A 15,971-nucleotide genomic window follows, 5' to 3' on the forward strand; every position below is an offset into this window, starting at 1 on the left:
TGTTAAATAAATAGCTTTTATCTCCTTCACTTTCCTTCGAGGAAAAATTACTTTTCCCGAACCTGGTGGGGGAGGGATGGCGACCTGCCTTCTCTCAGAGGATATATTTCTAAATTTGACCAAACCGGAACATGGCCTCAAACAGCTGTCGGCTGGCCGGCTCCTGTGCGTTTCAGGCCAGTTCCCCGGGGATCTCATCCCGGAGTTCTTCAATCAACCCGGCAGCGGCCCGCGGCCCGCCATGCTGGGCACCGGCACTTCCGGGAGGCGGTCACGTGGGCAGCGCATCATGTGACCCGCGGCGGTGGCGGGCCGGAGGTGGGAGATTCCCGTGGGATCGGGGGGAGCCCGGGTGTGGGGATCTGGGATCGCTGGGGGGCCGCGGGACCGCCTGGGATCGCTGCCGGGCCGCAGCACCCCCTGGGATCGCTGGGGGGCCGCGGGACCCCCTGGGATCGCTGCCGGGGCCGCGGGACCGCCTGGGATCGCTGCGGTGCCGCGCGGGTCTAGAGAGGTCTGAGCGCCGGGGGAGCGGGGGAGCGATTCCGCAGGGATGAGCCCCCCGCCCTCCTGACCCGCCCCGTGTCCCCCTGCAGGCCATGGCCGCCCCCCGCCCCCCCCGCGTAGTGCCGGGTGAAGCCTCCGAGAGCGACTCGGAGCCGGAGCTGCTGGTGGGGGACGGCAGGGCAGGCCCCCGGGGCCGGGCTGAAGGTGCCGGGCGAAGCCTCCGAGACCGAAGAGGAGGAGGAGGAGGAGGAGGAGCAGAGGCCGAAGACTCCGCCAGTGCTGGCGGAGGAGCCGGCGGCGGTTTGGGGGGGCGGCCCCTCGCTGCTGCAGCAGCGGCTGCGGGAGGGCACGGGGCGGCTGCGGGGGGCGGTGGGCAGCGCCCTTCGGCAGAGCTACGGCAGCGCTGCCCGGAGCCTGGGGGGCTCGGCGGGGCCCTGGGACGGGCGCAGGTCACCGCCGCCGCGGCCGCCCACTGCCTGCGCCTGGCCCGCCGCGATCTGCGCGCCGTGGCCGACACCATCGACATCGTCACGGCCTGTCACCTCCTGCCCGACATCCGCGGGCAGCTCTGACCGGCGCCGGGATGTGGCACGGCGTTCACCATCCCCACTGCGGCTGTCACCGGCGGCGGCACCAACACCTGGCAGACATCTGCGGGCAGCTGCCAGCATCACTGTTGTCCTCTCGGCATCACCAGTGCCACGTATGCCGTGGCAGGGTCATTACCGGCAGGGTCATCACCACAGTGTCCTGTGGAGGGTGGAGTTGTGCTGGCACTGAGTCATGTTTGGAGCACCCCTGACTGACCCTGAAGACCTCCTCACCAGAGTGGCATCATCACCAGTGTAGCCACAGTGACACCAAACAGTGGCTTTGGTAAAGAGACCGCCGGCCTGGCACCCCAGGACCTCCATGCTTTGGTGACACCATCGCTGCTGGCCGCCTGGCCAGCCGCCACCATCCCTGAACTGCAGCCTGGTGCTGGCTCATCACCATTGTCCCCAAATGCCACTGTTTTATGTGACATGGAACTGAATAAAGCCGTGATGGCATCAGAGCCATAGTGGGGAGCTTGGCCGGCGCTGTGAGGATGGTAGTGTTGCAGGAAGGGGGACAGGGACACCCTGGAGTGCAGGGACGGGGTAGGGTGACATGGGTGCTGGTGTCACACTGCAGTGACCTTGGAGTTCACTGGTAGCCCAGGGGACAAGACTGGTGGCCTGGGCTGTATGCCACATGTCCCCAAGCACTGGTACTGTCACCCTCTTGTGATGTCCCTGGTGCCCCCATGCCCCAACACTCCCTCCCAGGAGACACCGCCCCCACCTCCATCCCAAGAAGGACACACTCTGGCGCCTCACAAGGGTTTATTTGGGGGGACACTTGCACCACACCACCACTGTTCACCCCCTGAGGGCACAGGGAGAGGGTGTGTGTCCCTAGAGGGGGTCACATGCGGGTGTTCAGGCTGTCCATGTACTCCTGCAGAGCCTGCAGCCGGGCATCGATCTCAGCCAGTTCAGCTGAGGGCTCCTTGGAGTGGTTCTCTGGGGAGGCCAGTGCAGGAAGAAAGGGTTAACAAAGGCCTGAACTGGGGTATCTCTCAAATATCTTGGGGCTCAGATGGGGCCTCACCTTTACCAGGGCGCTTGCCAACAGTCCTGCATGCCGGCAGCTTGTGGCTGGCAGCTGGGTGAGGCACCTGGGGGGGAGGTTGGGGGTCACCAGTGACTTCGTGCTCACCCTGCTTTGGGATGCAGGGGGAGACCCCAGAGGGGTGGGGGAACCCCAAAGGGGCAACCACTCACCATGCAGGATGAGGTGCTCAGGGGTCTCCGTGTACGGGTCACTCTCCTGTCCCTGCCCAAGGTGGGGGGGGTTAAAGTGTGCTAGAAGGGATGCCCAAGCATCCTGCCCCACCCCAGCATTACCTGCAGGGCACGGGCTCGGGGCGCTCATTGGCTTTGCTGCCAGAGCTCACTCCCAAGCACCAGCTCCGGGAGCTTTCGGCTGCAGGGAAAAATTGGGACGGGGGGAAGTTAAGGAAGGAGCCCCAGCACACAGAGGGTGTGCCCCCAGCCCTCTTCATGCTCCCCACTCACCCGATGAGCTGCGCCTGTGGCTCCTCGCCGGGCTGGTGCTGCCAGAAGCCACTCCACGCCGCTGGCTGCACCCAAGGGAGATGGCGGCAAGGGGACAGGGGTGTGAGGTGGGGAGGAGATCCCCCAGGTGCCAGGGAGGGAAGGTGACAAGCTCAGCCACCACCACTCACTTTCTGAGCTCAGCTTCCTTCTGCCGGCACTGCCGGGCCCTGACAAAGGCAGTGGGGTCAAAGCGTGGTGGGCGGGAGCCTGGCAGGGGGAGGCAGAGGAGGGGGTCAGGGTGAGGAGGGGGGGAGCCATGTCCTGTCTCCACTCCTGGGCATGGGTCCCCAAGTGTCCCACACCTGCAGGCGACAGGGACCGTGGTGAGGGGTGGCCCCGGCTGCTCCTGTGGCTCTCCAGGGATGCTGAGCGTCGCTCCGGGGGGCGCAGGGCCGGGCTGGCAGATTTCTGGCGGCTGCCAAGAGGACCAGTGCCATAAGGTGGGGACAGAAGGACACCCCATGGTCATGAGGGTCCTCTTGCAGGGTTCACCCCGGCCTCACCCCCTCCTGTAGGAGGCCAGTTCAGCTGTCAGGTTCTTCACCCGCAGCTGCAGCCTCTGCTCCGACGCTTTTGCCTGGGCCAGCTGTGAGGAGGAGAAAAAATTTCGCTATGCATCCAACAGCCCCTGTCCCTACCAAGAGCAGCTCCCATCCTTCCTGCCCCTCTCCCAGCCCACCTCTGCAGCCAGCTGCTGGTACTCGCGCTGGTGCCGGGCCTCTGCCGCCCGCTTCTCCTCCAGTGCCCGCCACAGCCTGGGGGGGATGACAGGGGGATGGTCTGGGGGTTCCTTCCTCACCCTGTGAGACAGGAATCCCCCAAACCCTTCCGGATGCCACCGGCCCCACTCACACATCCCGCAAGTGCTGGGTCTCATCCAGACGTTGGGCCCGGAGCTGCGCCAGCTGCTCCTGCAGCTCCCGCACCAGTGCCACAAGGTCCGGCCGACCCGCATAGGGCAGTGGCAGTGGGTAATGGATCCTGCAGGAGAGCATGTGGAGGAGGTGAGGCTGGAGTCACTCCCCTGTGACCCCTGCCTGGTGTCCCCTGTCACCTATCGAACTCCACAGAGTAGATGAGGATGAGGTAGCGCTTGGTGTTGAGGGGGGAAGAGGATGAAGGGGGAGGCCGGGTGATTGCCCCCACTTTCCGGCTATGCAGGGTTTCCAAGTCGGTGTAGGTGAGGAGCTCCAGGCTGACGGACTCGCTGCTCTGCAGAAAGTTCGAAAAGCAGGAGGGCTCGGTGGGACACACACCCCACCCCATGTAGCCCCAAAACGCCGTGTGGAGGAGCGGCACGGCCACACCTGCGTCAGTGCCGACTCCAGCATGCTGCAGAAAATGCCAAACTGCTTGAAATTCCCCGTTTTGCGGGTCAGGTCCTCGACGACTGCGAGGAGGGGAGTACTTCAGTCAGTGCCAGTCGTGGCAAGTCCCCTCATCCCACCACGAGCTCCCTCCGGCACTCACAGGTGGCATCGAACTCGCCTCTCCACAGGTCGGCGGTGCCGTGAGCCTCCACCTCCACCCGCAACGTAGTGCGGGCCAGGGTCACCCGCACCGTGTGTGCCCCGGGCCGGAAAGCGCAGTCGGCCTGCAGGTACCGCGGCTCGCCCATGGTGCGAGGGGTCTGTGGGGAGGGGACACCCTTGGGAGACCGGGGTCTGTACCCCAGGAGTACAGAGGGCACCCCAGGAGTACAGAGAGGGCACCCTCGGAAAGGGGAGGAGGGCTCGGGACAGGTGAGCTGGGCTGGATTCTGGGGGGGGGGCGAGTGCCGAGAACTGATGGGCGCGCACTGACGGGGTAAGAACAAGGGGAGACTACAGCACCACGGGAGGTGACCAGAGACGACCTTAGAGCTTTTGGTAACTTGGGCCCTGCTGGGGGCGGGCGCAGTTTCAAGGGGTGGAGAGACTACAGAGGAACATGGGGAGATCCATGGGCTTGGGCCTGCTGCCGGGAGAAGAGCGGGAAGCGCAGGGCTTCGGGGGCCTGTTCTGGGGGTACCGAGGGAAGGGAACTGGGGGTCTGCTTTGGGAGCAGCGGGACGGGGGTGGCCCGGGCCCGCGGTTATGCTCAGCCGACAGATACCGGGAGCAGCCGTGCCGCACTCGGAAGAGGCTCACCGCCCGCCGCGATCCGCCGCCTCAGCCGCGCCCCGCCCCCCGAGCCCGCCCCGCCTCATTGGCTGGCCGCAGCCCCGCCCTGCCTCACCCCGCGCTGTCTCATTGGCTGGCTACACGCCGCTCCGCCGCTCATTGGCTGCTGGCGCCGCCCATCATGGCAATGCCGTTACTGCTCTGCCCGCCCCCGCTGCTCTCCAGCCTCCCGCTGCCATTGGCTGTCAGGAGAAGCCCGCGCCCCATCTCCACGGCACCATTGGTTACTGCTGCTGTCAGTCATTCCTGGGAAAGGGGAGGAGCCACGCCTGCCTGTGGCAGGCCCCGCCCTTTCCCCTGCTTCCCGCCCGCCTTTGGTCGGGGGTTCGTCCCGCTCCGTTCCCGGAGTCTCTGAACTTTAAAAACATAAACCTTGGAATGCATAAATGTGGTTTTGCAGCATGAAAGTGTCGGTTTGCACCTTAAATTGACTATGTGGCTTCTGTTTTCTCTACTTTTGAGGATTGCATTATACAAATTCGGGTTGGCACTTGGAGAACTTGGGGTTGAATCTGAAGAGTAACGCTTTGGACCTTAAACACTGGCAGAGGCAGGACAAGAGGCGCAGGGCACAAATCCAGACCCAGAGTGGCTTGGGAGGAGACGTTCTTTAGTGTGAGGGTGACTGAGGCTCCTTGGGCGGGTTTTGGGGTCCTGGGGAGGACTAAAAGGCCAACTGGACACAGCTGTGGTGGGCTTTCCTTGGACCCCAGCACACCTTGGAGGGCCCTGCTTCACCCAAGGGTCTCCCAGGCCCGTTAACTCCCCAGCCCCGCTGTGACCCCACGCTGGTCCCCGCTGTGCCCTGGGCAAGCCACAGGAGCTTCCCTTGGAGAGGGACAGCGGGTGATACCAGGGATGGAGGGGCACTCACCGTTCCCCCCAGGCCAGCGCGTGCAGCTGGCGGGCAGCATGGCACAGCCGCCCGCGGTGCTCGAGGCGGCAGTGCAGCCCCGGGGGGATGGATGCCAGCCCGCCCCGCAGCCCCCAGCACCCAGCAGCAATGGTCCCCGTGGAATCGCTGTCCCCGCCGTGCAGCACTGCCCTGGCACACAGCTCTTCCCAGCACCCACCAGCTGCCAGCAGGGCCTCCAGGGCCACCATGGGTGCGTCATGGCCACTACGGCCTGGCCAGCCTTCCAATGCCCAGCCTAGGTACTCCGTGTCCCGCTCGGCTGGGGATGGGAGGGATGGCACCCGTGGTGGGCCACGGCCCTCCAGAAGCCCACGGGAGTCCAGGTACCTGCAGAGACATGGGGACACTGAGGTCACTGGGGCCACTGGTGTCACTGGACAATGGGGTAACCAGTGATACTGGGGGTCACTGGGCTGTGGCTCTCCAGCAGCCCCTGGGACCCCAGGTAGCTGCGGGGACAATCAGGAAACTTGGGGGGCAGCATGGCACTGGACGCAGTGGGGATACCAGTAACACCAAGAAAACCCAGTGGCTCAGGAACCCCAGAGACACAGAGGTCCCTGTCACTGAGGATGGCACCTCTGGCCGGGACACGAGGGACACTGGGTGCAGCAGGGACAGGATGGGCACTGCCAGCCCTGTGAACAGACTGGGCATCAGGGTCAGCAGTGGCACCAGTGACACCCCTGCGATGCACTGCCAGGACTGGCAGAGAGCCTGGCTGGCACCAGTGGCACTAATGGACCCCTGAACCCTTCACAGTGTCCTTCCCAGCCCCTATTTGTGCTCCCAGTGTCCCCCCAGAACCCTCACAGTGCCCCCTCACCGGTGCCACGCCTCCCCAAAGAATGGCCAGGCAGCAGCATTGTCCTCCACGGCCACCCCGGTGCCCTCCACGTAGTCCCATGCCAGGGGCAGGACCCGCAGCAGCTCAGCCCCCCAGCGCTCTGGGGGCTCCCCCCGACTCCCCAGTGCCCCAAAGAGGGCCACCGCCAGTGCTCCAAGGTACCCTGTGGGGACAGGGGCTTCAGGAGAGTCCTGGTATCCCCTGCTGCCCTCCCCCGCCGGTCTGGAGCTCACCAGTGGGGTGGTGGTGGGTCATGCGCCCGCTCTCGATGCTCACCCGGATCAGAGTCGGCAGCTCCCAGGCATGTGGGTACCTGCACTGGCATCAGACGAGTCCCCACTCCCCTGGTCCTGTATTTCCAGCCTCATCCCTGTTCCCATAGCACCACCCTTGTCCTGCTGTCCCTGCTGTACCCATTCTCCTAGCCCCATCACTTCCATGTCCCACTCTCAGCTGCTCTGTGACCTGTGTCCCTCTTCCCTCTTGCTGTTCCCATGTTCTCTGTCCCCAACCTCCCAGCTCCAGCACCACATGTCTCCAAGCCCTGTGCCTTGTCCTCTCCAGCTCCACCAACCCCCGTCCCCACCCCACTCTGTGTCCCCATTCCTCTCCCTGTGACATCCTCATGTCCCTCTTACCCTACTCCCATCCCGTCATGTCCCCTTCCCTCCAGCTGTGACACCCCCATTTCCCCAGCCCAAACATCCTCATATCCCCACTCCTCCAGCTCCGACACCCCCTTATCCCCATCCCATGTCCCCGACGTCCCTGTCCCTTCCCGTGTCCCTGCATGGCATCCCCGTGTCCCCCATTCCACCCATTCTGACACCCCCCACATCCCCGTCCCCACCCTGTCACCATGCCCCCGGCTCTGATACCTCCGTCCCTGTCCCCACACGTCCCCCAGTGTCCCTGTCCCCACCTGAGGCCGATGGCCAGGCTGCGCATGGCGGCCCCGCAGCCGGTGCCGCGGGGGTTGAAGGGGATGCGATAGCCCTCGGGCTCCCCTGGCCGCAGCTGCGAGGTGCCTGGGAGGACACGGGGGCGTGAGGCTCCCTGAGCCCCCCTGCCTCTCCCCGCATCCTTGGTCTCTGCTCACCTAGGATGCTGCTGGGTCCGGGTTTGCGTCCCTCCATGTCCCCCATGGCAGCCACATAGCGGCGGGCCAGCTCCTGCAGGAGGTCTTCCCCCTCCAGGCCTGTGCAGGGGTGTGAAAACCCATGTGGGTTACCCAGGCTGGCAGGGAGAGGCCCCATGCACCCCCCAAAACTGAAGGGGAAGAAGAAGAACCCCATTGCACCATCCCCAAAAATGTGGGGAAAGGGAACACTGCCCCACAGACCACCCCCCCGGGGGGAAGCAGAACAAGTTTAGTGGAGAAATGGGGGATCCCTCTGAGCGAGAAAGGGGTGCCCTGCCAGGTTCCCAAAGTGGGAGGGGGAAGTGTCCCTGTCTCCAGCACCCGGTACGGGAGGAAAAGGCACATAAATGAGGAAAACCACACAGACACAGACAGACACACACTGCCCATGCCACCCCCACCCAGAGGAAACGAGGATACACATCCCCCTAAGCCTCACTGGAAACCCCTAAAAGTGGGGGGGGGTGGGAGAAGCAGAATTAAGATGCCCCAAAGTCCCCTCCAGAGCTGGACAAACCCCCCCCAAAGCCCCTCCCAGCATAATGGAGACCTCCCTGACATACCCCAGGGCTGTAAGGGGACACCCAGCCGCACCCCCAAACACCCACCCACCATGCAGCCCAAGGAACAGAACAGGGACCCCTCCCACCCCTTAGGGGATCTAATGAGGACACCCCCCCTCCCGTGCCAGCCTGGGGTACAACGGGGACCCCAACCCCAGGGACCCCTCCCTTGTGTCAGTGGGGTGTCACAGAGTCCCCGCACCTGTGGCCAGGCCCTCGGCGGTGGCAAGGTGCAGGACGGTGTCATCGCTGACGGGCCACTCGGGGGGCTCGAGGGTGATGGCTGCCAGCCCGCCCAGCTCGGCCAGTTCGGCGTGGATCTGGGGGCCTGAGGTGCAGTATTCCCAGCGGCCTGCCCGGTACCCCAGTGCATCCCCCACCCCGCTCAGCACCATGGCCGCCTCGTAGGTTTCCACCGAGGGCACCCTAGGGGAACAGAGGGTTCAGGGGGTGCTGGCGGCAGAGGGGCCCCAGGGACCCCGGTGCACTCACGTCTCCTCCATGGTTCAGCAGCTGGGGATGCCTGTCAGGCTCAGGGCATGGGGCCAGTGCTGGCCAGGGGCCCTTAAGGGGACCAGAACACTCCAGGGATGTGGGGTACAGGGTACAGCGAGGGGGAGAAGCAGGGAGGGGATCCAGGGACATCCTGGGTGGGGGAGGCAGAGGGAAGAGAGGCTCCAGGGGACCCCAAAGGACAGCAAGGGCTTTTTAAGACCCAAACCCTCTTCTGGAGGGTCCAAAGCCCTCTTTTACCGCTCAGAGCTTGCACTGGAGTGCCTGAAGCCCTCTAGTCAGCACTGCTTGCGGCCAGAGAGGTTCACCTCCATTGCAGGGTCCACAAGGTCATTTGTAGCATCTCAGCTACTAATTTTTTTCATGCCTAAAGCCTCCATTTTTGGGCCAAAATCCTATTTTTTGGGCTCCCAACCTCTCTTTTATTACCTGTGGCTATTTTTAGGGCACAGAGTTTCATCTGTTGGGTCCAAACCCTCATTTGTCATACAGAAATCCTGCTAAGGCTACAAATCTACATTGAGATGGTCCTAAACCTCATGTTTTCTTCCCAAGGTCTTAGTTCTGGCTTCCTAATCAGCTCTTTTTAGGCTACAAAGTCTCATTTTTAGTGTCCAAAGAATCTGTTTCAGTTCACAAATTCTGTTTTTGTGAGTTCCAAGCAGGGTTTTTCCTCTCCAAAGCCTTCTTTTCAGGCAATTTGGCTCTTGTCCCAGTTAAAAAAAAAATTCAGACAACTAAACCTCTGTTCTTTCTTGTTTGGTCACACTCTACAGAAATTAAAGTGCCACCTCAGACAGGGTTTGGTTCTGAAGGCAAGTTTACTGTTCAAATGGTAACCTCCAGGCTGATGATCATGAAATAACAGAATTCTCAATAATTGGTGAAACCAGGAGGGGCACCAACTAAACTTCCACACTGGGCTTCCAAAGGGCAGACCTCGGCCTTCTCAAGAAGCTCATTTGGAAAGTTCCTTGGGAAAGAGCCCTTAAAAACAAAAGGTTCCGGAAGGATGGACGTACTTCAAGAAAGAAATCTCGAAGGCACAGCAGCGGGCTGTCCCTACGTGCCAAAAGACGAGCCATGGGGGATGACTGGCCTGGATGAGCAAGGAACTTCTGAAGGAACTTCTGTTCTCCGTGTCCAAGCCTCATTGTGGACGAGTGACCAGCTGGCAGAGCTGTCCAAGTTCCTGCAGTGTCTCCCTGAGTGCTTCCTTATTCGAGGCAGCACTCCGAGGAGAGTCAGGGTCGTCTGCTGGTGCTTTGTGCGAGCTGGTCCCTACCAGGGACACTTCTGGTACTTCCTGCACTCCTCTTCTTCCTCTCTGGCACTGCAGAAGTCAGATCCTCTGCTCCCCCCTCATCCAGGCTGACAATCTGCCCTTGTCATTGCTGTAGTGGCGTGAGTCCCCTCGCCTCAGCACCCCTCCTCTGCCAGCTTGCTGAGTGTTCTCTCTGCCCCAGCAGCCAGACCATTAGTTAAGAAAGGCATTAAACTGGAGCAGTCCCTGACCCTTGGGAGACACTGTTTGTCCCTGGCTCCGTGCTTGTCTTGCTGCTGAGCAGCACCTTCAGGGCCTGGCCATCCAGCCCTTTTCAGTCACTATTGGCACATCCAGCCCATGTCCCTTCGAGTCTGGAGCTGGGGTTGCAAGACAAAGCCAAAGAGAAAGAGGAAAAAGAGCCAGGGGGCCCAATTGGTTTCCTTTTATAGTTAACTTGGTGCGTACCTCTTACAAAGACTGAATGTTTTGAGCTGGTTTTGTTCATGCATGCACAGCCATCTCTTCTGGCCCTCGCCTAGGAAGTGAGCATGAGTGTCAAAGCAGAGCAGGAATTTGGCTCACAACAGTGCTGCCCCATCTCTGCAGGACTGTCTCCTCCTGTGATTTTTCCTATCGTAACAGGGTCAGAATGCTTGAGACAAAACATGCTTAAGTCTGGTCCTCCACAGGCCAACAAGGGGTTTTAATTCTGGGTTAGGCTTTTCTGCCTGTTGATTCCAACCAGGTGGGTTTTTGTTCACTTCAGATGCTGCGCTGCTGCATCATCCAGGCTGAAAGTCTGCCCTCATCATGCTGTGTTTGTCTGACGTGCATCTCTGGGATGCTCACACCCACACCAGTAAGAGTTTGTGATCTCCACAACCTGACTGCAGAGCCCATAGTCCTGCCATGAGGATCTGCCCAGCTCTCTCTGTACTGGCAAGGTTTGCACCCAAGCAAGCCTTGGTACAGGCGCCTGCTGGCAGATCCTGTTGTAGGGCCCTGGAGCTGTGGCATCCCTGGGAGCACGGTCATGGCCAAATGGACTAGTTCTCTTCCTCCTCCTTCCTGTTAAATTGCCGTCGTTGGTGCTGTTCACAACCCAGCTGCAGAGATCACTGCCCCACTGTGGGGACCTGCTCCGGGCCCTCTCCCTGGCACGGTTCCTCTGACTGTGCATCACCTTAATCCTGCCAGGCAGACCTTGTGGAACTGAGGAACCTGCCTGCTGGTGGCTGGCCCCTCCCTGACCCAGCATGGCATGGGCATATGGTGGTGCTGGTGAGGAAGCCGCCATTTCTCTCATTTTCAAATCCGAGCACCTGGAGGAAAAAGGAGTTCTCTCTGTTTCAGGCATTCCTTGTAGACTCCTCTGGGATTCAGTTGTTTTCTTGGAGCAACAGAGAGAAGACTTCACCAAGGTCACCAATGGTAAATTTAACTAGGGTCTTCCCACCAGGTCTGCCACTGCCAGAGCAAGTCCTCATCTTTTTACCCCCTATGGCCTCCACTTCACAGAATCCTAGAATCTGGATGAGAGAAATCTCATTCCAACCCCCTGCCATGGGCAGGGACGCCTTGCACTGTCCCAGGTTGCTCCAAGCCCCATTCAGCCTGGCTTTGAACACTTCCAGCTGTGGGGCAGCCACAGCTTCTCTGGGCTCCCTGTGCCAGGGCCTCCCCACCCTCACAGGGAAGAATTTCTTCCTAATATCTAATCTAAATCTTCCCTCTTTAAAATCATTACCCCTTGCCCCATCACTACACTCCCTGATAAGGAGTCCCTCCCCATCTTTCCTAGAGGCCACCTTTAAGTCCTCTTCTCTACATGAGCCAGCTTCAGAGAGCAGACAAGTGGCAGTTTACACAGGGCAGCACCCTAAAGCCCAGCAGGGAAAGAGGAGGACTGGAGTGAGGTAGTTCAGAACTGGCAGCACTGAAGGATGCAGGAAGGAATTGTCTCCTATGGCAGAAACACTCAGGAGGATGAGAAGACAAACAGCTAAGACAGGAAATGGAAATGTTTTCTGAACACATGATGCGGGTTATTACCTGGCATAAAACAGCAAGTAGGCTTGCTGCCCCAGAACTGTGTGGGTGTCACAACTATCCACAAACTCATCGTCCATCTTGTACCACAGCCCATTGCTGGCCTGCAGAGAAAGGCATCCAGCTCTGGAGAGGAACTGCAGGGTTTCTCCACCACAGGCAGAAAACTGCCAAGCCAGGAGTACACAAAAACAAATCCAGTTGAGCCCTGGAGGAGACCTTCTCCCCCAAACCCTTGCCTGCCAGTAACACTGGTGGGAAAGTTTGTCTTTCCCAACACACATTTCTCCCTGTCAGGAGGGAAGTTGCTCTTTACCTTTGTGTAGCACAAGAAGTGTCCTTCAAGACAGGTGTCACCACTGTGAACCACGATGGCATATAGGGAGCAGAGGAGGGGTTCTCCAGCTGTGTCAGACATGTATGGCCGAAGATCCAAGTACTCGGGGTACTCTACAAACTACAGAGAGGCCAAGAGGGCTCAGAAATTACCCTTAGCTACCACATTAAATAGCCTTCAGCATGTATTGGCTTGGGGGACAGGAAACTGTTCTCAGCCACAGCATCTCTGTCAGAGCAGAGTCCAGGCCCGTCTGTTCATGGGAATTCTCCTCTCCCCAGAAGGGAGCACAAAAATCCCGACATGAGCATCTTGTGGCAGAGCTTTGGGGAATCCTCTGCTTTAGAAAGAGAAAGTTGCACTCCACTTGCACACACACCTTGCTGATCTTTGTGCCAGTCCATTGGTCAGCCCTTTCCAGACACAGCATGAGGACTCTGGGTGCACGATGGACTGTGACCCTCTTGGAGGCAGCAGCCTTCTTCTTACACCTTGAAACCAGGCACATAGCCAAGTGCTGAAATGCACCCAATCTTCCCCCAGGAAGGCCAGGCAACCTATGCCCTGTCTCACACATCCTTACTAAGGTTATTTTAAGGTTGTTCAGAGGCATATTTAAAAAGTTGTGTCTCATTATTGTGCATTAAACCTCCTTGAGAAGATGACTTCTGTTCAACGACATGCAGCCCCTCCCTCACGCAGGATCTGGTGTTACTGTGTTTGGAATCATCTTACTTGATACATCTGAAGCACTCTTTCTGATCCAGCTCCTTGGATGTCACACAGTCCTCCAGAACTGTGGTGAGGGATGAGGCTGCCTGGAGGAGTAGGAAAGGAGCTGCAGGAAACGCCCTCACCCAAACACTTCCCAGGAGCTGACAAGAAGACCCAGGCAGCTGACACTGAGGATGCCCACCATGACCCCGCGGGCAGTGTTTGTAAGGAGACAGAAAGAGGGTGTGATGCTGAACATCTCCCTCACGTCCCAGGGGCTCCCGGAGTCATCAAGAGCTCCCTCTGCGTGCCACCACTCAGTTCAGCTACCAGTGGCACGCAGGGGCATCAGTAGTGAAAACTGATCCTACCCATCAGCCTGGGAGCCAGACGGGTGTTGAGGGAGGGCAAAGGGAAGGGGGAGGAGAGTATGTCAAGGGTGCAGAGGGGGTAATGCTTGCTAGTCCAGCCTAAAGCCAGCACCACGGTGCCATGGGCTCTGCAGGAGGACACTGAGGACACTGTGCTTTCCCCTTCCCACTCACCACCAAGCTCCCTTGTGCTCGCAGTATAGGTTTTTAAGACAAGTGTTTTGTTTCTGCAAAACTACAGGGGCCTTGGGATATCTTGAAGCTCAGTTGCAAACCTCTTACTCTGATATCCAAAGAGATATCCAGGAAGGCCTTGTAGGAATCAACAACTGCTTGGCAGCTCAAGCATGTGACTGGAAGGAAAATCAAAATGCTGAGTGAAGCTAATTGACTGTGCTGGTTAATGCTCATGGGTTCTCCTACGCCAGTCATCACAGGACCAGCTGCTTGTCACAGGCAGACAGAAGGGCACAGACAAACCAAGTAAAGCGGTAGTAGTGGAAACATACCTCTAGATTTCATAAAGCCCCTGAATATTTGATGGATGATGGTAGTTTCTTGTGAAGAGATGTACAGGCTGCAAATACATGGCAAGGCAGAGAGTTACCTCCTCCAAGAGTTTAGCATTGAAAGCCCTGGTGGTCAGTTTTCCTTGATGGGAGCACATCAAGGAGTCCAATGGGTTGAGGAACATTGAAACTTGTAATTTGCTTGTGCTTACTCGTGGCGTGCACTCAGACAGGCTCTCTGCATGGCACTGAGAGTACAGCGTAAGAACTTGTAGGCGTTTTCCTGCCTGCCATATTCAAACTCCTCTCCTATGACTAAGAAAGAATTTAGTAGCTCTCCCCCAAAAGAGAGGAAGACAAAGAGGAAAACCTGTCAAAGCACCTGAAACAACTTACATTTGAGGTCCCTGAGGACAGCTCCAGGCAGGATGGCACTGGCTGGGGAACACAGGACCTTCCTGACATGCTCTTCCATGGTGCACATCATGCAGAAGCCTTGCTGTTGACCTGAAGAGGAAAGGAGGGAGGGAGCAAGGAAGGGAGGGACAGAAGCTTCTCAGGGTAGCAAAACATCTCAATTTCTTGGGAAACCTAATGGAGATCTTGAAGTGCTAAGAACAGTCTCCTTTACTCCCAAACTGCCAATGTCCCAGCAAGCCCAGGACATTTTAGTGCACAGAAAACATACTTCAGAGGGAGACTAAATAGGCAGAGGTGTTCTCTGCGATAAGCCAAGAGAGTTCAACTTGCAGGGATAGAAACTCGGGGCTAGAAAGAGGTGTTCTTCTGAAGATGAGTGCACCTTGATAGGACAAGCATCTTTTAGCTGATGTTCAAACAACATAAGCCCATGGGGCTGACAAAGAAGGGCTTGCTGTTCTCCTAAACCTGATTCCAGGTTCTGGGAATCCTTGGGATGTGTCCAAGAGATTTACAAGATGTCCCTAAAAGTACTCACACAACTGGCTGTGCTCATAAGAGAGCAGGTAGTTGGCCAGAGGGGGTGTGTATGTCAGGCACTGCAGGATGACATTGATGTAGCAAGTATTGCCCAGGTTGAAGAGTCCCGCCCCAGGTCTCTGTCTTCGCTGCCAGTCCATGCAAATCTTCTCTGGGGGAAAGACGATGCTTTGCGGCAGAGCCCTTCCCTCGGCAATGTCTGCAGGGAAACGACGTTTGAAAAGAGGTGAGACAATGTTGTTACTTGAAAGCATATTCAAGCGTTGAGTTCTCTAACAGGAGCACCAAGGACAACAGCTCTAGTCAGCAGCTCAGAAACATCGGGGAAAGCCTAACACCCTGCTGGCATCTGCTGGTAGGGGAGCAGTTTTGGAAAACTGTCTGTTCCCCTGTGTACTCTGCCAAAAGTCCAACAAACCCACTCTGATTTCTGGGCCTCAGGCCACCATCCTTTCCCTCTAGAGTCTTGTATTTCCAGGACTCACAGGAGTTGTTCCCCCTTGCAGCCATCGCTCCTCTCAGGAACAGAGGGGAGATCTTTGGATGACAAAGCTCCTGAAAGATCTCCTCCAAAAAGATCAGGTGAGCACCAATCCCATCACTTGAAGGGAAAGGAAATAATTGTAGCACAACAAAATTATCTAGAAACCCCAAACATGACTCACAAAGCACCTTCAGCTATCAAAAGAATTTTGGTGGTGCTTGTAGCTGTTATCAAGGATGAAGAATGCTTGGAAAAAGGCAGGCATGCAATGGAAGGAGCCTAGATATCCTGAAGGCCAGCTCAGCCCAGCTAGCTTTCAGTGGCTCACTCCTCAGGATGCCAAGCATTGGGCAGGTGAGATCACAATTGCTGAACCAGTGCCATATCTCTGCCCCTTTGTGACATGAGGCCACATGGGGTCATGTCTTTTTGAGGCCACAGAACCCCACGGGTGTCACAGCCCAGGCACCTCTCACAGCTGAAAGTC

The 15,971-nt window shown here is 58.5% G+C and overlaps 4 protein-coding genes across 6 annotated transcripts; 1 reads left to right on the forward strand and 3 right to left on the reverse strand.

The window, feature by feature from the left end:
* Nucleotides 1-276: 276 nt before the first annotated feature.
* On the forward strand, nt 277-1,577 carry BLOC1S3 (biogenesis of lysosomal organelles complex 1 subunit 3). Its single transcript, XM_039562510.1, is given in 4 exon segments — nt 277-318; nt 597-691; nt 693-922; nt 925-1,577. Coding segments are annotated over 3 exon segments (477 nt in total). The 5' UTR covers nt 277-318; nt 597-599; the 3' UTR covers nt 1,080-1,577.
* Nucleotides 1,578-1,857: 280 nt separating this feature from the next.
* CCDC61 (coiled-coil domain containing 61) lies at nt 1,858-5,097 on the reverse strand. Of its 3 annotated transcripts, none has more exons than XM_039562507.1 (14): nt 4,869-5,097; nt 4,122-4,281; nt 3,959-4,041; nt 3,706-3,863; nt 3,504-3,632; nt 3,331-3,406; nt 3,155-3,237; nt 2,954-3,066; nt 2,780-2,858; nt 2,610-2,674; nt 2,439-2,517; nt 2,316-2,361; nt 2,143-2,209; nt 1,858-2,054 (listed from the first exon to the last, which is right to left on the reverse strand). In XM_039562507.1, the coding sequence occupies exons 1-14, from the start codon at nt 4,911-4,913 to the stop codon at nt 1,957-1,959; spliced, it is 1,281 nt and encodes a 426-aa protein (XP_039418441.1). In that variant the 5' UTR covers nt 4,914-5,097; the 3' UTR covers nt 1,858-1,956. The 3 variants fall into 3 exon arrangements, with proteins under 3 accessions (XP_039418441.1, XP_039418439.1, XP_039418442.1); XM_039562505.1 differs by having other exon boundaries at nt 2,316-2,367; XM_039562508.1 differs by lacking the exon at nt 4,869-5,097 and adding an exon at nt 4,746-4,826 and having other exon boundaries at nt 2,316-2,367.
* Nucleotides 5,098-5,235: 138 nt separating this feature from the next.
* On the reverse strand, nt 5,236-8,816 carry LOC104695645 (protein ADP-ribosylarginine hydrolase-like). The gene is made up of 7 exons (XM_039562509.1): nt 8,773-8,816; nt 8,483-8,706; nt 7,676-7,774; nt 7,499-7,604; nt 6,810-6,889; nt 6,556-6,739; nt 5,236-6,056 (listed from the first exon to the last, which is right to left on the reverse strand). Exons 1-7 carry the CDS (start codon nt 8,781-8,783, stop codon nt 5,684-5,686), a joined length of 1,077 nt encoding a protein of 358 aa, XP_039418443.1. The 5' UTR covers nt 8,784-8,816; the 3' UTR covers nt 5,236-5,683.
* A 3,292-nt stretch (nt 8,817-12,108) lies between these two features.
* Nucleotides 12,109-15,510, reverse strand: LOC109145973 (ubiquitin carboxyl-terminal hydrolase 42-like). The gene is made up of 10 exons (XM_039562579.1): nt 15,486-15,510; nt 14,999-15,199; nt 14,437-14,547; nt 14,253-14,355; nt 14,041-14,108; nt 13,814-13,884; nt 13,182-13,264; nt 12,826-12,937; nt 12,426-12,566; nt 12,109-12,213 (listed from the first exon to the last, which is right to left on the reverse strand). Exons 1-10 carry the CDS (start codon nt 15,508-15,510, stop codon nt 12,109-12,111), a joined length of 1,020 nt encoding a protein of 339 aa, XP_039418513.1.
* Nucleotides 15,511-15,971: the final 461 nt, after the last annotated feature.

The sequence above is a fragment of the Corvus cornix genome, chromosome 18 (assembly GCF_000738735.6).
Source record: "Corvus cornix cornix isolate S_Up_H32 chromosome 18, ASM73873v5, whole genome shotgun sequence".
Taxonomy (NCBI): Eukaryota; Metazoa; Chordata; class Aves; order Passeriformes; family Corvidae; genus Corvus; species Corvus cornix.